The 21,755-nt window shown below is 40.0% G+C and overlaps 1 protein-coding gene across 7 annotated transcripts in view; it reads right to left on the reverse strand.

Moving 5' to 3' along the window:
- The window catches only part of TMEM164 (transmembrane protein 164), a 120,217-nt gene extending 105,583 nt beyond the window's left edge, over positions 1-14,634 (reverse strand). For 5 of the 7 annotated variants that reach the window (XM_080554497.1, XM_080554496.1, XM_080554495.1 and 2 more), the window contains exons 1-2: positions 13,956-14,145; positions 13,227-13,747 (exon numbers count right to left, since the gene is read on the reverse strand). In XM_080554497.1, coding sequence (XP_080410623.1) covers positions 13,227-13,691 — 465 coding nt within the window. In that variant the 5' untranslated portion in view covers positions 13,692-13,747; positions 13,956-14,145. The other 2 variants (XM_080554493.1, XM_080554492.1) reach the window with 2 other exon arrangements.
- Between the last annotated feature and the right edge of the window lie 7,121 nt (positions 14,635-21,755).

The following is a 21,755-nucleotide window of genomic DNA, read 5'->3' on the forward strand; positions in this document are numbered from 1 at the left end:
TTATTCATTCAACAGTATTGTTTGAAAATGACAAGAAAGGAGAGGTTGTTGTTGTATGGGTTTTTCTTTCTTTAACTCCAGCAATGCCTCTTGAGTATATTATGGACGATTTTTTTTTTTTTTTTGGGTGGGGGAGGCCACGAGGTGAGTGGTTTCTCTTAAATCTGCTTTATTACAACCACAATATACTCAGACAATGTGAAACTCAAACATACAAGTGTTCCCAATATATCTATTATATCTCTTATCTATTATGCTAATATATCCTATCTATTAGTAGCTAAAATCTACTGGATTAAAATGCTTGCTAGTATTTTGCCCAGCCAGTCATTATAAGCCATGGCATATCTAAAATACAGATCCTAAAAACCAGCTGATTAAGTGCCTAAAATGAAAGGCAACAGTACATGCTGGACTCATGTCTAGAGCTCTCAGTTACTGGCAAGGATGTATATATTTACATTATGTTACAGGTTCCAAAAGCTTTGAGAGCATCACCATAAAATCATTTCTAATGTCAGCTGCAAATTTGCTCATCTGTCTATTTGTCTAATATTTCCCAGTTTCCTCGACATTGAAGCACGCTATGTTCCACCACTACTTTTTACTAACCAGCATTTCAGAAATCAAGACTAGTAAAAAGATCTGTTCTCAAAAGGGATGTTTGAAAATGGGCACAACTGAAAGGTACAACAACAATACTGTATCTGAATCAAAGGAAAATACCTCATTAAATATCTAGACCTGAATACTCTTCTATTCATTAAATGTTATTGTTTCACTCCATGTGCATTTTAAATAGGGAGACCTCACTGATTTCCCCCACCCTCATTACTTGGCTGGATCTCCAGTTCTCTCTCGGATTCTAAACATCCCAAATCTCCACAAAATACTGCACCTAAGAACTCCCTCAGAAGTACATCAATGATGTTATTTTTGAGGTGGCACACTGAGGCAGAGAGCACAGTCAGAACTTGTCATGAAAAGCTTCTCTTCTACCAGCCTTAGTCCTACTGAGAGACAGGAACATGCATAACACAAAGATCACCTTGTTTGATCAAAAATAAACTAAAAAGACAAAAGACAACAATTCAAAAGGTAGCAGTGGAAGAAAAGAACAAGCTACACAGCTGGTAACTGATTATAGGACATGCAGGAGCTGCACAAAGCTGCACCAGGGAGGTTCAGAATGAATTTTAGGAAAAATTTCTTGGTCAACCACTGGACCAGGTTTCCTAGAGAGGTGTTTGATTCCCCAGGCCTGACAGCGTTCCAGAGGCAGTCGGACAATGCCCTCAATAACGTGCTTTAATTTCGGTCAGCACTGAAGCAGTCAGGCAGTTGGACTTGATCTTTATAGATCCCTTCCAACTGAACTATTCTATTCCCTTCTAATTCTAACCATTCCAGATGATGCATCACACTCAGTATCACCTGCAACAAACAGGAGTGCTTACAGATGTCCAGGGTCTCTTTTTTTCTGGCAGAAGATAGCTGAGCATCGTGCAAGTAAAACCCCTGCATCTCACATATGCAGCACAGATTTCATTTACCTTGAGTAACTGCAGCTTGTCCATCTCTGAGCCACCAGCTCAACTTAGCACCTAGCTGCTGCAGTAGCAGACTGGGAATGTATCTTTCTCTGCAAACGCTCCAGTCAGGAGCGTTCAGGCCATAAACTGATCATTTTAGTATATTACTTCAAAATTAAAACTTCAAGAGGTTAGATATTAATTTCTAATTCTATAGAGCAACGTGAAAAATCCATGGAAACTGGATTGATCCAAGTTCTGAAATAAACTTAGAGAAAAAAAAAAAGAGAGACAGACAAGCTTTGGTCATTCTGCACTGAAATAAAACCATTTTCACCCCTTCTGAGGTGTTTCAGAATACCCTGCATAGCAGAAGAAATTAAAAGATATGTTTAAAAGGTTAATATACTTTTTAAAGCTAAGATTAAGCGTTTTTCACTGTGAAAAAAATCCATTCCCCTCCCTAAGGTTAAAACATGAGGCAAGGAGCATTCAAGCAGCTGGATAAATTAAAAGATGTACAAGACTTTGCTAAGCAACTTGAAAATTCATTTTTGAAGTAAGTTCAGAACAATCACCCTATCACTTATCAGAAACTAACGCTTGGTAACAACTCCAGCACACAGCTTTGATTCAGCATGTACATTTATTTTAAACATTGGCCGTTTGTGCACAAACTATTAATTAAGGACAAAACAGCCATATAATTTAAAAGCCATGTGTTTGCCTTCTAAAAAGTAACTTTAAAAAAAAAATCCTAACTGTGGATTGACATATTATTTTAGACTGACAAATCTTAAAAGAGAATGGAGATCAAAAGATGTCACATTCTTATTGCTAAATAGCAGCAACTTTAATTTATGTAATATTTTAGTATACAAAGAGCAGCTCTCCTACTGCAGCTGTCAGACAGGTTCAGGGAGTAGTTAATTTGTCCTGTAGAAATTTTAATTTGGCATCAAGAATACTCATGATTCAAAGCAACACTATTTGCAGAGCATTAAGTAAATACTACAGTGGAAGTAGCTCCTGTGGTCTATAAAACAGACTCTGAGAACAGAAGAAGCTGCCAGTCCCTCCTTCCAGCCTCCCAGCTCTACCCAGGGATAACAGAAGTGTAGCAAACCAAACAATCTGTATCCTCTACTCTACAATCTAATGTCTTCTATAATAACACATGTTCATTTGGACGTCCTAGGTTAGTCTCCCCTTCCACAGGCTTAGCTTATTTACTAGCTGAACCTCTACCCACCTTCACTTTTACAGGCTTAGGTGAAAGATTTCTAGACTTCTCATATTTTAGGATTAATGATTAACATAGGACTATGCTTTCTGTGTGTGCAGCAGCATTAGTTATGGCATCTTATGAACTAGGATTTCAGAGAGAAGGTGTCACTGAGCTTAATTCCCTTCCCTTTTCTCTAATCAACATCTGTATCATCCCTTCACTAGCAGTGGGCTGCTTCCTTCCCCATTCCCAGCTTAATGCAGTCAGCAAAACCTACCAATCAAAAACTAATTTAAGGGGAAAAAGAACAAAAAAGACTGGTTTAAAAAAAAAAAAAAAGCAGCGATTTCTTAAGAAAGCTTAACCTGTACTGAATTTAGATTAACTTGTATTTATCCTTGTCACTGACACTGTGAAAGCTTGCAGGTGTTCCCAGTAACATTTTCATATACATTCATTTTTGTTATTTTTCCCAAGCATGACATTTCATATCAGTTTCTTACATTAAAAACCCTTTTGGAAAATGCCTGCCCTACTGTGCTTCAAGTCCCCAGTGCCAGAAGGCCATCCTGCAAAAAATCCTGCTTATGTACAATTACATGCTGGTGGTTATTACAGCGCTTTCAGATTGGGCATGTTATAAGAGCAAATTGACTAATATTTCCTTCCCCCCCCCGGACCTATGCCATAGCAACTCCGAATGGAGACATTAAGGAAATAATCTTAAAAGATCAGAGAAGCTGAGGAGAGGAAGGGAAAAAAAGAAAAAAATAGCTGAACTAAGAAAATTGTAGAATTAGACACCTTAATCCATTCAGGCATTAAAACTCAAGTCTTCCATTAACTGATCACATCAACAGCATCTCCTCCTTCACCTTTACTCTCCATCTCTCTCAAATAATGAAGATGTTCTCAATCTTTCTGTTCCTCTCTTCAAAAGAGAGTACCATCCCTCTATAGCACAAGAGTAGTTGAAAAGTACATTATTCATGGTTAGCCGTGAAAAAAATCAAATGTTGTCATGAACACACACACAACATCCCACAAGCGAAATTTCTAGCACACAACATGAATGATATACTGAATGTTTCTGGCTTTGCTTTTTCAAAGTGCTGGCCGAAGTGATTGCATCTTTGGCTTCAACAGATGTTTCGGCCAAGATACACAAAAATAGGCAAAGACTTGTGCAGAGCCTTATTGGTTATTAAGTAATAGTTATTTTTGAGCTCAGCAGTTGCTTTATTGAAGATTCTGCATGTATCTTACATTTGCATTGTTTTATTGGTTTAACTATTAATAAAAAGAAGTCTAGTAAAGATATTTGAAGTTATTAAATTTTATTTGGAATTGTTTCCTTCTTAAAACAGGGTTACATCTTCATAATCTGTATAGATACATGTGTTCTGTCTATTACATCTTAAACCTGCTTCACAACTTCAACTGAATTTGATAGATTAGGAGATTTATTTTTTGATAACTAGCTTCCCATCATTTTTGTGCAAACAGATGTCCAAGGCAGGGCGCAGACATCGTGTAAGTGCCTCTCAAAACACATTAGAGAAAATATATTTATATGCCCTTTTAAAAATATATATTTTTTAAAAAAAAAGAGGGGAATGGCTTCACACAGGAAGAAGGTTTCCATTCAAGACTGCAGTCAACCACAAAAGTAGATCTGCAGAAACCAGGTTAACATAAAAATAAACTAAATTTTTTGTTTAAAGTTATTTTAATAGGATTTGAGATTATAAACTTAAATTTCAATAAACTTAATAAGTAATATATGTCAAGTATGTCAAGATATTTGTGGTAATAAAGCGTTTCTTACACAGACAACCTTCTTTTTTAAGCACAAATTAGAAGATGACTGTGTAAGATGAATATATCTTTTACCTGGAGATCAACTATCTCAGACCATAACAAATACATTTAATAATGCTACAAAAAATATATATAGTCAACAATATTCAGAGTTACCACAGATATAAGGGATCAGTCCAGACTGAAATAAGCTGTGGTATGAAGCAAAAATTAGACAAAAACTTCAACTTGATACACAACATATTTTACACTGCATAGTTGCTACTATGCCGTATGGAAAAGGTTTTATTTCTCTAGAATCACTCTCTAAATCTTTTAACTCTTTTTTAATGGTGATAGCAATCATACTTTAAAACACACCATTCATACCTGCCTTCGCTGTCTGGCTACAAAGCTGAGTTTCAACTGCTCCCTGTTCTTTTACAGGACTAAACATAGTTGTAAGCCTTTGTTCAACCGAAGAAATTCAGTACAAAGCACTGAAGAACAAAAAATGTTTTTCTCCCAGTATTCTGAGCTCACACTGCAGAACCCTATATGTGAATAAATATAAGCCATTTGCAGTCCCATCAATACCTTCTAGTCAAAAATCCATAATTTGTTTTTCATATTGGTTCAGAGAAACCATTACCAACTTTATGTCTCCAATAAATCATTTTTCACATTTAATTTTCTGGACTTCAGAGGCATGCTCTAGACCTCCCGTTGCATAAACAGGTTTTACTAGTGAGGAAGACAATCAGGAGTGCTTTCACTTTATAGATGTCAGAGGCCTTCAAGTTTGAGGTTTGATTAGAAGTTAAATTTCAGTAAGTTTCTATTCCTCCACGTGGCAATTACCCAAGGATCCCGTTACATTTAACTAACCAGGTATTTGGAGATTATTTTTGATTGTGTACAATTTGTGGACTGTACTAAGTGCATATTCTAGAGTGAGATGCAATCTTTAAGAAGATCGAGGTAGTAAATACCTAATAGCTTCATTATTCCAAAACATCATTTTCTCCAAAGAAATAACTCACACAACCCATAAAAAGCTACAGCGTATGACATCATATTCCTGATAATGTAGGTTGGCGTTTCACCAACTACTAAATATAAAAATAGGAACAATTAAATTTGCTTGACACTATTGACTTGGCCATCTGAATACATGTAAACTCCTGAACACATGTAAACCCTTCGCACATCTATCTTAAGCCCTGAGGAAGTGTCATGAGAAACATGAGCCCCATTACACATCCAGCAGGTTTCAAATGCATGGCACGGAGCTTCCTGCCAGTGAACACTGACACAGTTCAACTTGCTGTACGCTGATGCACAATCACTGCAGGGAAGCCTACCATCTGCTACTAGAACCGTGAACACCGACAACGGTGCAAGGAAGACAAGAAAGCAGTGGGGTTTTTTTGGAATGGAAATCAGAAGATGGAAGTCTTCCCAGTCCCTGGGATGCATACGATGTCCTATGTGGTTATTCCCTGCTATGTGATTTATTCTATGACTCCACTCAAGTTCCTATAGGCATCAGGCAGCTGTTCCTGAAGCATCACTTTAAGCTGTTAACAAACACAGAATGGTGTTAAACTACCAAATAGGTAAAAATCCACCCTAAAATATATTACAACTGATGGTGATACATTACAGCACTGGGCAGTACACTGAAACAACTACTGATAGCTCCACTCTCCTAAATAAATAGCTAAATGTCATTTCTCTCCACAACATGTTGCTCAAATTAAATAAGTTACATGCTGATTAATATTTGCACGAAATCTATGATGATCTCATCAAAACCACCCAACATCCACTTACCTAATTATTCATCTAATGGCAATTATAAAAAGCTTAACTTTTCTCTTAGTCCAAATATTTACACTGAGGATTATTATTTATCTACTTTCCAATCACACAATCCCTACTTTTCAGAGAATCAAATTACTTCTTGTTAATTTCCCACTTTCTGTACTCTTTTCTCCTATGATGATACAGGATAAAGGGAAAATTACCGAAGCATGCATTCTATCCTCAAACACAGCAGGTACTTCCAAATCCTACCTGGCTCAAAACAAAAGCTCAGCCTAGAGCTTTAAGCTGCAGTCCCTGGACTAGAGCACTCACCGGTACCATGCGATACCGTGATCTGGACCACCTTGACTAAAGTAAGCACGTGCACATTTTCAGCTCAAGACAGAGCATGTGCTGGCCAAATCTCGTCCCAGTTAAAGTGGCTGAACTGTAATCTCTTCAAAGACAGCAAATCACAATTCACAGCCTTAAAACATTTGCTCTTTATTTTATACTTACAAAATCACAAATAATATAGTCACTTTTAATTAAGAATTCTTGCCTTATACTAATATTTTTCAATTCTCTTACTATACACTTGGATTTGCTAAAAATAAGCAAAGAGGGTGAAATAATCTGTGTATATACAGTGTTAAAATTATCACAGAAAAGCTTTTCTTCAGCTCAATGAATTATGACATCAATTAAAAGCCCCTAAAAAAATACCTTCGCTGTTCTACATCCTGCCCAGGAAAAGTAATCCAAGAAACAGTGAACAAGACTACTAAAAAATGTATCTTCTCTTTAGAACACTGCTACCCTTTAAAAATTGAATAACTCATTAAACTTTTACTTGCAGGCTGTTGCTTATGTTATCCAATACCAGTTTTGACATTACTTAGTGTCATTTCTATAAAAATACCCTGAATTTCTGTAAGCAAAGGTTCTTCATGCTCACCCCAAATAACAAGATATGAATGCCCCTTTAATTTCAATTCAAGGTTTTGAAGAGACAGAATACAGAAAACATACACAATCCAGCTGGATTCTTCCAAATATCACAAAGCATTTAGGAGCAGTGCATGCAAATTAAATCAACATTCACACTTGAAAAATTACATCTGACCACATAACCAGATTTTTTCCAAGAGGGAATACTGGAGAGAGAAGGACAGGGAGAGAATTACTTGTACGTTGTACATTCCCAAATGATGCAGAATTCAGTCAAGCTATGTTTATTATGTAAGCTCTGAAAACAGCCCATTGTTTCAAAAAACACAGAAGCCTCTCTTGCAGAGAACAGCAAAGATCCAGGTCTCTAAGAAGCTAAAACTGGAAATAATAAACACAGGATTTAGTATTTACTGAATTACAGAAGCACTTAGCACTGATTTTAGTTACGCAAACATCAGATCAAGATCATCAGGTGAAACTGGGCTCCCCTTTATGTTAGGCTCTTCCTCTCCTTGCCTGCTTCTTCCCCATCACTACCCCTTTAGTTTGCTGCTCTTTCCAGCAACATAGGCCTGCTTTCTACAAAAAACAGTCTTTACTCCACACAAGTGTCTGCTCTTAACTGCCCTGAGTGCAACAACTCAGTGTAGGACTGGAAGACAATTATACAATTTACCAGCTGTAGTGGGTTTACGTGGCAAGGTTTTGGTAGTAGGGGGCCATAGGGATGGCTTCTGTGAGAAGGATCTAGAAGCTGCCCCACGTTTGGTAAGGGCCCCACTGCTGACCAGAGCTGAGCCAGTAAGCAATGTTGTTTTGCGCCTCTGTGAGAGCATATTTAAGACAGGGGAAAAAAAAAAAAAAAACGCTGCGCCACACACACAGCAACTGGCAGAGTGAGAGGAGTGAGGAACAGCCTTGCAGGCACCAAGGTCAGTGAAGAAGGAGGGGGAGAGGTGCTCCAGGCGCCGGAGCAGAATTCCCTGCGGCCTGTGGTGAGGACCACGGTGAAGCAGGCTGTCCCCCTGCAGCCCATGGAGTACCGCGGTGGAGCAGGGTTCCACGCTGCAGCCTGTGGAGGAGACCACGGTGGAGCAGGTGGACCTGCACTGACGGAGGCTGTGGCCTGTGGAAGACCCCTGCCGGAGCAGATTCCAGGCCGGACCTGTAGCCCGTGGAGAGGAGCCCACGCAAGAGCAGGTGACCTTGCAGGAGCTGCTGCCCGTGGGGGATCCAGGTTGGAGCAGTTTGCTCCTGAGGGATGGACCCCGTGGTACGGACCCATATCTGGAGCAGTTCTTGAAGAGCTGCTGCCTGTGGGCAGCCCACGCCAGATCAGTTCAGCAAGGACTGCATCCCGTGGGAGGGACCCCACAGCACAGGGGATGAGAGTGACCGAGAAGGAGCGGCAGCGAAGAAGCGCTACAGACTGACCATAACCCCCATTCCCCCGCACCGCTCGGGGGGAGGAGGTGGAAGAGGGTGGATGGGGGGGAAAGTGCTTTTGGTTTCTTTCCTTTGTTTCTCACTTCTCTAGCTTGTTAGTAATAGGTAATAAATCTTACTATCCCCCTATGCTGAGTCTGTTTTGCCCGTCACAATAATTACTGTGCGATCTCCCTGTCCTTATCTCAACCCTTGAGCCCTTTTCATCGTATTTTCTCTCCGTTCCTCTTTGAGGAGGGGGAGTGAGAGCACGGTTATGGTGGAGCTCGGCCGCCCACCCAAGTAAAACCACCACACCAGCTGAGGATCTACCTCTAAGAAATTATTCTGTAGGATGAAAACCTGCAAACAATCTTACAGAAAGCACTTACTGAAGCAATGCCAACCTAAAACTCATTCTATAGATTGGTATTTAATCACCATACTGGAATAAGGCACTGGTGTATTTAAATCAAGGAAGGTGACAATTTACAACATATTAGAAGGACTAGCTGTACCTATAATTTTAGGATAAACAATAACAATAGTAATCATACATTCACTGAGGTTGGAAGGGACCTCTTGAGATCACTTTGCCCTTCCACTGTTATACACAAACTCTGATTTAGATTGCTGTGCAGTTTTTCCTACATTTTATTTTCCAAATTTCTCTTTCACAATACAGACTAATTTTATCTCTGGGTCGTGGTTTATATTTGTCTACATTTAACCTTAGCTGCCTGTATCACCAGCTTGATGTCCTATGGGATATCAAGAGACACCTGTATTTATGCATTTCAATCAAGTTGCACTGATTGTGAGCAACAGCTTGGAAAAAAAAAAAAAGCGTGCCATATTACCAGCAGGGGTACAAGAACACATCATGAAGAACGCGAAGTTTTTGATGAAAATTCTAACTGCCCCTTCACTGAACCTGAAATGAAGAACTGCTGCATGAACACGAGTGTTTGGATTGAAAAGCTAAAAAAATTACACTTCTAAATACTATGGAACAGATAAACAAACTGGTTTCAGAATAATTGTTTTTGACATTTGTCCTGGTTTCAGCTAGGATGGAGTTAATTTCCTTCCTAGTAGCTGGTTTAGTGCTGTGTTTGGGATTTAGGATGCAAATAATGCTGATAAGGCACTGATGTTTTAGTTGTTACAGAGCAGTGCTTACACTAACTCAAGGGCTTTTCAGCTCCTCATGCCACCCTGCCAGCGAAGGGCTGGGGGTGCACCAGGCGCTCGGAGGGGGCATGGCCAGAACAGCCAGCCCAGGCTGGTCACTGGGATGTCCCACAGCACGGGGTGTCGTGCTGAGCAAGTAATGAACAAGCAACAGTCTCCTGTACAAAACATTTTAAAAGACCCAAAATGTAATTTGCTATTGGATCAATCCCCCTCTTACACTGCAGAAAGATTTCCTTCACATCTTCAGTTTCAACAGAGTACTTATGGGTCCTAAAATACTAAAAATGATTAATGTCTTGAAAATATAACACTTGGTCTGCTAAACACATGCTGAATTTTTTCCTGCTGTGCAAGGGAAAATAAGTTAGCAACACTTTAGTGGACTTAAAAGAAAAAAGAAAAGAAAGAAAGATACCCCTTAGGCCAAGTTTACAGCAGTATCATTGGTCCAGTCATATATACTCACTTCTAAAATGAGAGTGTTTTCTGTGCTTACAGAGGTATTCAAATAATTTTCAGTAAGACTGTTGTTTATACAAAGAACTTAGTATCACCTCCTTCGTAGGCTTCCCCCTTGTTGCACTAACTAATATTGTACTGCAGAAAAACACCCACAACCCCATGGCATACCTGTCAAAGAAGCCACAGAATTTTCCGTTTCGCCTTTGGTTGAATATATATATATTTATTTATTTCTCAATGATGGTATACTTCACTGGTGAAGAAACAATATTGCCCTTCCTCCTCCAAAAGCTAAGCAAGAAACCAAAACCAAAGCTGGAAGTGAACAGCAGTGTTTCTAAGATTATTCAACTACGTGGCAGGACAGCAACAATTTCTCTGAACCTATTAACCACAAGAACCGCTTAGGCAGTTAAATATGTTCACTCAACGAACACTTCATCCTCGCGATGACACATCTAAACTAGATCTTCCTGCTTATGAGAAAGATCTGATTTGAACACAGGTTGGTGTGATAGGCAGAAACGAGACATCTGATCAAAACAGACTCAGAGTAGCCATTACAGTGTGCAGTTCTGTCTGCTCAAATGCATCAACGGTATAATTCCCATTTTATTTTGTGATTTCATTTCAGGCTTAGGTCTTTCAAAAGCAGGACTTATGCTTTTATGCAGATAAAGTCTGAAGGACAATTTCCACTTCCAAATATTTTTGGCTCAGAGCCCAGGGCCTTTGTTGCTCTGAGGTGAAATAGCCTCACGTGAAGAAAAGGAAAACAGGAACTGAATGAGAGAAGAGACCTTCACAAACAGCTACTGTTGACTTCCCTTTGAAGGGATCTCAAATGTTAGGACGTGCTTCACCTCTTCACCTCCTATCTTGTTCATCCTAATGTTTCAGCCCTGCAGCAGGATAACGTACAAGCTACTGTAAGAACAGAAGTGAAGGATAAGTTACATTTTCATGTATTTCGCCTTGCCAATCAGGTGCCATCAGCAAGCTCAGGCCAGATGAACTCTTTCAAGATTCCATCAACTATACATTATTTTTCTGCCGATGGAGGTCTTCAACTATCTTTGCATCTAACCTGTTTTCTCTGCTGAAAGCTGTTGGTTTTGCTATGATTTTCATTCTCTACTTTAAGCCCAGGACTATTTGTAACACAACTGAGAATGAAGAGGCATGACTTCTGAATTTCACTGACATACCCATCTTCTCAATTGCACAAAATACTGTAACACCTTTTCTAATGAGCAATTACCACAGGATTATAGAAAAGGCTCCACAAGTGGTCTGAAAGAAATAAAGAATAATTGTCTACGCCTGACTATAGACATTGGGTCTCTGTCTTCCTGGGGGAGACCATTAATAAACAAGCTAAACAACAGTACCTTGCAGATTTGTCTGGGCACTAGTATTTGCTGGATAGTTATAACAAGTGCCATATTACTATCACAACACAACATTATAATACCACATCAAGGCAACTAAGCATTCAAGTCATAGAAGTAACCTAATCCTCACCTTCTTCCCAGAGGATTAATAGGAAAAATGTCCAGTAAATAGTGTTACAGAGCAATGAAATGCAGCCATATTGGTTTATTTTGTAATTATTTCTACAGCTCTTCTACCTCCTGCTTTCCCCCTCCTTACCAATATTGACTAATCGATTGTACAGCAATTGTTACCACTTTATGGAAAGCATTTCTACTGGTGTAAAATACTGACCTAACATTGCATCACAGCTTAGGAATTTACATAACCTCCTAATTAAGTTCTGGAACAGTAACTTAATTGTTGTAGATGTCCTGAAAAGTGCTGTAAAAGCCTCTTTTTTCCCCTCTTGAAACAACACCTATCTCCCTCAGACCTCTGGTACTAGCAGTTAGCCTTCTGCAAAGGGAGACTAAGAATGCTATTGGTCTGATTTTCATTTATTGCTGTTAGACAAACATTTATCATGGCAGCTTTTGTGAAAGATTTTTGACAATCTCCTATGAGTTGTTGAGCTTAAATTTTGTAAGTTGTCCAGTGTTGATGGTAGTGTGTTAGCAAAATTAAACAAAATGATTATTTTTGACATCCCACACTCCTTAACCTCACTGAGCTAAGTACATACACAGAACTACTGACAAATACAGTTTGTAAGATTTAGATATCACAGCTCAGTAACTGTTTATGAATATTTCCATTATTTTCACAGCTACACAAACTTTATATTATCACGCATCACCAACTATGCCACAAGTTGTTAAAATACATGGTTTATCCACAGATATTAAGCCAGCTCAGTTCATTCACCCATATATAAGGTGTTGGTTCCTTACTACGCAGCTTTTAAAATAAGAAAGGCAAACCAAAATTACCAGCACAAAATAAAAAGCACTTTGCTTCTTTAACAACTTCACAAAATACATTCACACCCCTGCATGTCACTTGCTTGAAGAAGCTGTTTGTGAATTACATGGGCCCTTTTGCAATAATCTTGTTTTTACTACATTTGGTGCTAGTTTTCCCACTGCAGTTAGTGGAAAAAGCTTTTTCTATTCTTGAAACAAGGGCGAGGTGAAGATGAGAAAGCCTTTTCAACCACAGAAGTAGGCATTAGTACTAGCTACAATTTCACCTTTTTGTTTGACTTTGTTTTTTCCACAGATTTTAGTTCAGCCAATTAAATGCAAAGTTCTAAAGCGTTTACACCAATTATTGTCATTTGTACCTTTGCTCCACACTTTTGGTCCACAAACTGACTGGAAAAAACTCTGCTTTGTGAGTACAAAACCGAAGCAGACTTCCTGGTGACCGTGCACAAGCCTTACCTGCATCACGGTGACCACATGGCAGGGATTCAGCAGGTAAATGACGGTCCTGGTGGCAAACTTGAAGCCCACCTCCAGCCCGAAGATGAGACAGAGGGCCACCAGCAGCAGATTCTTGCCCAAGCTCTCCTGTTTCGCCTGGGGCTGCTGCAGCAGCTGAGCCTCCAGCTCCTTGCAGTGCAGCTGCCTGAGCTTCCACAGGGACACCAGGATCTCCGCGACACCCATGCTGAGGAAGACGAGGCTCTCCAGAAAGCGCTGCTGCCCTGAGAGGAAGGCCGCGCACTCCGGCCCTCCGTTGCCAGCAAAGCTGGGGTCCACGCCCCCGTACATCCAGTCCAGGAGGTTGTGCAGGCTGTACCGGGACATGGTGGGCCGGCGCCCGCTCTCCTCCCCGTCACTGCCCGGGTGCAGGTAGGAGCAAGTCGGAATCAAAGCCGAAATGCTGTCGGGCTGACGGAACATGAAACGCGAGGACGTCCCGCCTTCCTTTTCAAGCCTTTCCTTTCTCCGCCGGCAGCCTGCAAAGGGAGGTGGCACTCACAGGAGGCGGCGAAATCCGGGGGGGCCGCGGGCCCCCGGCTCTCCTCAGGCCGCCGCCCGGTGCCCGCCGCCCCCCCGCCCGCTCGCCTCACGCGCCGCAGCCCCAACGGCCGCCACCCGCGGCCCTTCCCGCCCAGCGGCGCCCGGCGCCCTGAGGGGGCGGCCCGGTGCCTCAGAGCCCGGTACCTCAGAGCCCGGCGCTTCAGAGCCCGGCGGCGGCTCCGTTACCCAGCTCGGCCCGCAAGAGGCGGGCCCAGCTCCCCTGTTCCGCGGGGCCGGGAAGGAGGAAGCGCTCCTCTCAGCGGCGGCGGGGCATGCCTGCCTGCCGCCGCCCTCCGCAGCGCCGCAGCATCCCCTCCCTCCCCGCCCCACACACACACAACGTGCCCGAGGCGCCCCGAAAAATGGACGAGCCGCACGGGTGGCTCCTCTGCTCCTCCTCCTCAGCCCGCCCGGCCCCGCCGCCAGCCCTCGCTGCTGCTGTGTTTTGTGGGCCCGGGGGCTGTGGAAGGACCGCTTGCCGAGGCTGTTCTGAGGGCTGCTACGCTGCTCCACCACCCCGCCACACGTTTTGAAGCAGTTCCAAATAAATACGTGCTTGTGGACTCCTGAATTTCTGCACTAGCTGCGATTTGTCTGGCGTGTAGGCAAATGTTCCACGTTCTTGCCAAAATTTCATTATTGGAACATGGTGATGTGAAAGTGAAATTCGCAAGTGAAGGAAGTGGTGTTTGAGAGCAGGAAAACCCATTAGCGCTGCTCTGTTAGAGATGCATTTTCTCCATTCCCTATCTCAGTAATCCTGGTTTCCTGCTGCTCCCCACACGACTACCTCCCCCAGACCCCTCCTTGTGCCTCCAGGACCCCTTGTTATGCCTCCAAGACCCCTCATTCTGCCTCCAAGACCCCTCCTAATGCCTCCCAGTGCCAACCAGCACCAGAGGCCCCAGAAGCCCAAAGGAATGCCCCAACAATGCCCTGCAGCCCACGGTGCCTTCCTGTTTGCAGGCACTCTCTAGCTTTTCCATCAGCGCATACGCTGAGGGCAAGAGCATCTTCTGTCCCTGTGTGTTTTGAGAGCTGCTGGCAGCTCAAGACTACCACACCAGCTCAGACCAGTTTGAAACTAAAAGCTTGCCTATGGACCTGTCACCACCAGCCCATCAAAACAGATTTATGCTGTGCTCGTGTTCTCATATTTTTTCGCTTAGTCACCTATCTAAGTCTCTTGCACGCGCCCAGTTATGAGGAAAAGGACTGGTAGTGTGACTCCATAAGATTCATTTCCTGGTGAACAGAATCTAATAACACCTGACAATGTATTGCTATTCTAATTACAGGCCTTCTTCACTTTACAAAAAAGGAGTTCAGGAAATGAGAAATCCCAGAAACAGACCACAAGCACTGCAAGGTGACAGACAGAATGAAACTCAGAGGCAAGTTACAAAGCTGTCTGCAATTGTAGCAGCAGTGGTTGTCCTATGGCACAGGGCTGGGGAGACGGACGTGTGACAGGTTGTTCATGAGCAGACAATCCAACTGGTAGACTCCAGGAGAGAAAATACTCTGTGCTTACCTTTACAAGCAGTATTCCTGTATTTTACAAACAGGGGAAGAAAAAAATGCCAAACTAGTGATGTTAGTGCTGAGCTGCTTCTGTGGGTATCCTACAATTGTTGAACAGAAGCTGTAATAAAGGTTGCGATATATTTTGGGGAAAGAACATAAGTATGTTTCTAATACATAATACTTTCTCTATGTGTTTATATTATGTGTACTCTATTAAAGACATAAAATAATGAAAGAAAGCAAATTATAATCATAGTAAATAAGAACTAGATGAAACATATGCAAGTGTTCTGGACTGATCCATTCAGTTATTGATTTCCCAGTTCATTTACCATAATTTAGATGAGGTCAGTAGTATCACTGTGTTAAAATCCTAGAAAAAGCTCTTACAGAATAGCTTAGATCTTAATCTTAGCTTTGAGTTAATGAGGAACCTATTAGAACAAGAAAGTGAAACTGCAAGGGACTGGTATAGCCTCTTTCAAAATTGAATAGGTGAAAATTTAACAGCAGGGCCAAAATAACAGGTTTTACAACAAGCATAAGGCTAATTTTTTATAAAATCTTTGCAAGATGAGTTTGTCCCTGTATGGATTACTTCTACCTGAATATGCTGAAACATTAGTTTTGTTTTCAGTTAATATATGTAGTCAGCAAGGCACTTGCAAAATATTACCTGGAGAACTGTATTAAAAGGTCTATACAAAACTGGCAGGATAGCAAGCAATGGTTCATTGTTGAAAGAGAAGACACATTGGTGGGTTCCCAGCATGTGTCCTCAGTCAGGTTCTGCTTGGTATTTTTATTAACAATGCAGGTAAAGGAATAGAGAACATACTCATCAATTTTGCAGGTGACTCAAAGCTGAGGGGAAGAGAAATCAATTTCAAAATATTCTTGATAACTCAGAAACATTTTTTTAAAACAACAACAAAGAAATCCAGTAAGAATGAGATGCATCATAGTTCAGTAATAATATTCATATAAGCCAGCTGCTGTGAACCACTGCCTTTCCCTTCCCCATGCTACTCATTTTCCCTCTCATTCTCTTATGCTAGCATAATCTCTTCTGGGGTGATGTGGTTGACTGTATGAGGAAACTGGTTAACATTACAACTCTAATCCAGAAACAGCTGGAACCTGGAGCACCTCCCTTCTCCATTTTATCCTACTTTGGGTTATGGTGATGGGTGAGGTGACCTGTTTTCCTGTGATTATCCACTTACTAAAAAGGAGCACAGTTGGTGTAAAAAGGATATCTTGGTATGACTGATACTTTTTAGCAACAGCACATGAATTGTTAATTCATGGTTGGATTGTGATCCACTACAAATCCAAGAGATTTGGGTTCTCAGTTCCTGATCTGCTGGGTGGCTTACACATAGCTCTCTGTGTTCTCTTCATTCTCTCTGTTTTGGTTTCAGCTTCTTTCAAAAGCACTCTGAATTCTGTAAGAATTGAGTAGTATTGACAAAGCACTGAGCCGTTGCTCTTTTCTGCTTGTTAACCATTTCTTCTCTTCCTTTCACTAAGTAATTTATGCTCTCTCTAAGATCCATTGTAAACATATATATCTCATGTGTCAATAGAAATGGTTCTCTAAAAGCAATAAATTCCTGTGACTGAACTGTTTGCACAAGAGCCTGAGGCTTGTTCTTGTATCTAATGTTTGATTTGTTTTTCTGTCCATGACTTCTTAAAATTATCAAAACGGTGAAATCTAATGTCAATCCATGAAGGAATGCCAGGGCCTCGGGTATACCCATGGTCCTTAACCACCCGGAGTAGCCTTGTGTAGGGACTCTGCACACACATCATCTGCCCAGGAGTTTCGTTTTAGCTCTGGCCTGGTCCCAGGCACTTTATTCCTGTTTCATGAAAGAAACCTGAAGAATAAATCAATTATGTCTTGTTAAAGTTCATATAATAAGTCTGTGGTAGTCGGGACTGCACCAAAAAACTTCTGATTTACCCTCTTCCATTTACTCTTTTCTTCTTCCACATTCATTAGGCATTTCTTGGCCAGCCATGAGTAATGCAGTCTTGCAAGGCTGACTGTGCACAGGAGAGAAAGCTTTGCTTTGTTCCCTCAGCTTGTAAATTAGCATTAATGTTGTTTTATGTGCTTGATCTGGATAGTAAGAAGTGTGTCATGTGAATTCCTGCTCTTACAGACACAGGTACCTAAGACAGGAAGTAAAGAGGCCATGCGAGTGGAAGGGAAAAACAGGAATGGGGACAAGTTTTGCAGAGTTGCGAGGTGCCAGTTAAAGTACTGCAGTTTATTTACATGGATTTTCAATAAAAGAATGTGAACCTTATGTACAGGACCTTTGATCTGATGATCTTTGGAGATGCAAGTGGAGTCTGAGTCTGTTACAGACAAATTTATCCTTCTCATACGCTTATCATGGAAGGTGGGTTGAGATTCCTTGTTAGCCCGTCATTTCTTGTCTGAAGAACAGTACTTGGCACAGTACTGCAGTCTGAAGTATGCCTTGAGTGCTCAGAATGAGACTGGGAATAGCCACAGTGCAGCGGTTGCAGACTTGGGGCATGAATATATTCAAGTCATGTCCACAGAAAGCAACCACATTTCTGCTGCTTAGACTTGCAAACCAGAAGGCTTGTTTCCATACAAAATGGAAACCAGAGTCTCTTGGCTCTCCAGAATGGGTTTTCTAACATTTTCCTTTTCCTTCTCCTTCTCCTGTTCCTTGTTTCTCCTTACTAAAAGTCTAGTTTCATAGAGACACTACCATTCGTTATTCTGAATTCCTTCTGTTTATTCAGTTGCTCACATATATTTTTTATGAATTTAAAGAGAGGCTTGTTGTAGTGTAATTGCTGATTTCCTCTCAAGGAATGTTCTTGTGAGAAAGATGAAAGGCTGTAGCACTTACCATATCTCTCCCTGTCAGCTAATTTAGCTAGAACATATGCTAGACAATACTGAAAAACAGTAAATGTCAACCTGAAACATTCAAAATAGAAGCTTGAAAAGCATACCACATCTTCCATAAAAAGCTGCAGTATTAATAGGCACAAAAACAGTTGGATGTGAAAGCAGGCATAAATCAAGAAATAATATTAATGTGTGTGATTTACTCTGAGACAATGAAAATCACGGTTAACGGTTCTGCCTCTTAATTACTCTAATTGAAGTTAACAGGTCAAGCTCTACTGTCCGTAACTGTAGTAGAGGTTGAGGATGCATCTGAGAAATGGTGATCCATTTCTTTGTAGGCTTGTACATGAAATGAATAAAGGATTCTCTGAAGATATTTGAAGCTTAGAGAAATAATATTGTTTGTTAAGATACATATGAACAAAAAATTAATTTATTATAAAACATATCAAACGTGTTCTTAAGAAAGTTAACATTCCCATCCAGTTATTAGTATTCTTCTTAAGCCTGAACTATCTTCAGAACTAACAGAAAGAACAAGACTGATATTTCCACACATCACTAACTAACCATTCTATGCCTTGAAGTGCTCAATGACATTCACCCCTTTCTGTGTTTGTGCCCCGTACTGTAAAGCTATTTTTCAGCTTTCAAGGCACTTGCTTTATTTCACGTCTTGTCCCAGCACCATAGTATTGCTAAGTATAGTAAAAGGCATTTCACAAAGAACAACACAAACTATTTTTCTTGGAAGCTCAGCCTTAACAGCACTTTTCTCACTGCTGCCTTCCAAGTCAAAATATTATAATATTAGCTTAATGCACACGTATACATGTTTATAACCACAACAATTCAATAAACTTCCTAATAAAGTTTAGCTAGTCTTTCAACAAAGCATATCCAAATGGAAGGTGATCTCTGAAATATCTATAGGTAGCCTACAAGATATTTCTCATGCTGATGTCTCATGGAAAAAAAAAAAAAAGAGAAAAAAAAAAGGTGAAGTCAGAAAACCAAATCAGTGATGAATTTGATGAGCATATTAGTGTTACAAGAATTATTAGTCTGGTTCGTGCTGAATTAAAAAAATCAAAAGATAAAGCTGTAGTTCCGTTCAGAATGTAGATCAGTTCTTAAAATAAGAATTATTTGCCCAAAATTAGTCCCAGAATTATAAATCACCTACCAAGAGAGCCTGAATAGCACAAGTCCAGTTTCAAGCACTGACAATATTTGTCAATTAAACAAATTCCTCCCACGCAACAGAGACTTTCCAGGCCACCAGACTCCTGAGGAAAACTTCAGTAACCAGAGTGACCTTATATCACATCCTGAAATCAGTAAAAAGAATTCCAATCTAAAGTACATTGTAATTGTTTTCTGCTGATGGGACCACACTAGTTATTAACAGAAGAAACAAAAGAACTACTGTTGTCATGAGGCATGGGGTTAAAGTTGATCTGTAAGCACATCAGGATTTGAATTTTTTCCATCTTTTTAAAGGTAGAAATAAACACCCTGAATGGGTCTAAGGAGCTTAGGCAGTACATACGGCAAAAAGCTAAATAATGTATAATCAAAGTACTAGGTCAAAACTTGTTTTGGATTGTTTGTTTGCATGAAAAAAAAGAGTATTTCCAAAGTTGTGCAGTCAAGTAACTAGCATTTTTCTAGCATGACTAGGAAAGAGTCTATTTTAAATGAAAACATTATTAAATGAAAATAGATGATGATTATTTGTATTAATTTTGTCATTTCTGTAATAATTCAAATTGCCAAGCATGAGAAGCTGTGGGTGTTGAGTAATAAATCCATGATCAAAATGAACCATAACGTATGCATGAGGGGATGACAACGTGATGGTTAATGTCTCTTTGGCCAGTCAGAGACTAGCAGAAAATAAGAATTTTTAGAATTTCAAAGTATTGTGGGAGGGCGGTTTGAAAGTAACTGTGATGCCAAAGAAGAGAACTTTAGATAGTACTTGTGAAGCAGAGTTGAAGTTCCATCAGTTTGCAACCCCTGACTTTCATCTGCAGATAAAAGAACTTGATACTTCTTCTACCTGCAGCTCAAGTGTGAGTTCAGTCTTATAAACTGAATCGAACTTCTGATTACAAGACACTCTGTCACTGCTTATAAATCTCAGCCTGAGAGATTCTGAATGTTTGTGTCTTCCCTTAACTTTGTTTCTATTTATTTTGTTTCTATTATTAACATCATAGGAACATTTGGCATTCAAAATTAGGGAACCATTATTTTCAACATAATGTAAAACAAAGGTAATTCCAGTTTTAGAAAAAAGACAAAAGGTAGGAAGGAAAAGTATTACGTGATGTTATCTCTGGTTAGTTAAGTTGTATGAAATTTGTATGATTTCATTCTAACATGGGATATTACATGATCAGGCTCATAATGTCATAGTATTGTGTTATCACTATGTATTTTTATGTCTTGTGGTTTTAGGGAAGAAGGTGTTCAAAGCTGAGTATCTCAGCTTTTTACAGCGATATATCAGGAACTCAGCACACATTTCCGTAAAGGTTTCTGACCCAAACGTGGGTTCTGCTAGAACCCATAGGTCCTCCTATATTTTATTAGCATGCATAGATATCAGTCAAACATTTTAACATTTATATTGAACAGAATCCATAAAAATAGATTCTGTAAAATACCAAAAGGCTCTTCTCATACCCTGTTGAAAACAATGGCCCTCAGACATCACACAACGAATCCTGGCTTTTCTGCATAATGTGCCATAGTCCTCATTTGTAGGCTTGTAGAAAGCTTTCAGCTTTGCCAATGTTTTTCAGAGTTGATTCACTGAAGATACAGGTGTATATATCTATATTTATTATATTAGAGAATTTCATCTCATTAGAGTTTGTATTAATAAGTTACTGAAGGGGGAAATGGTTATACGGTATATATATTCTGTGCAAGTTTTCTATATTTCTGTGTAAGTTTATGCATTTCATAAAGTCACAGGAACTTCATATATGACAGATCACACTTAAGTTCTTTGCTATTGATAGGCTTATTCAACCATTTTGGTAAAACACCGTATGGAATAATGAGCCCTCTAGTGGTTGTTCGTCATCTTAAATTCCCATTATAATGCTCTGTATTAACTAACACAATTAAAACAAAAAAACAAACAAATAAGAAAGCCTTTCTTTTTCAGTAGCAGCACAATTGTTGTGGTTTTAACTCTTGAGAATATTATTATCACTTTTCTACACAAAGGAAATTAAATAGTAAGAATTGGACTGGTTTGGTTCTAAAGCTTGAAATGAGTACCAGTAGAAAGGGATTCAGGATTACACCTGCATGATACACGATACTCTTCTGTAAGGGAATTTGACTTTAAATACCAAGAATACGTCTGATTCTGCAAAAGGCAGCAATCAAAAAAAAAAAATCCACTGATGAAGGGGCATTTGGTCACTGGGGACTTGGAGGGGCCTAGATATATCAAGCATTTTTTACTTCATATATTGATAGAACAA

This window comes from Anser brachyrhynchus, assembly GCF_964034855.1.
Source record: "Anser brachyrhynchus genome assembly, chromosome: 13".
In the NCBI taxonomy this organism is placed as follows: Eukaryota; Metazoa; Chordata; class Aves; order Anseriformes; family Anatidae; genus Anser; species Anser brachyrhynchus.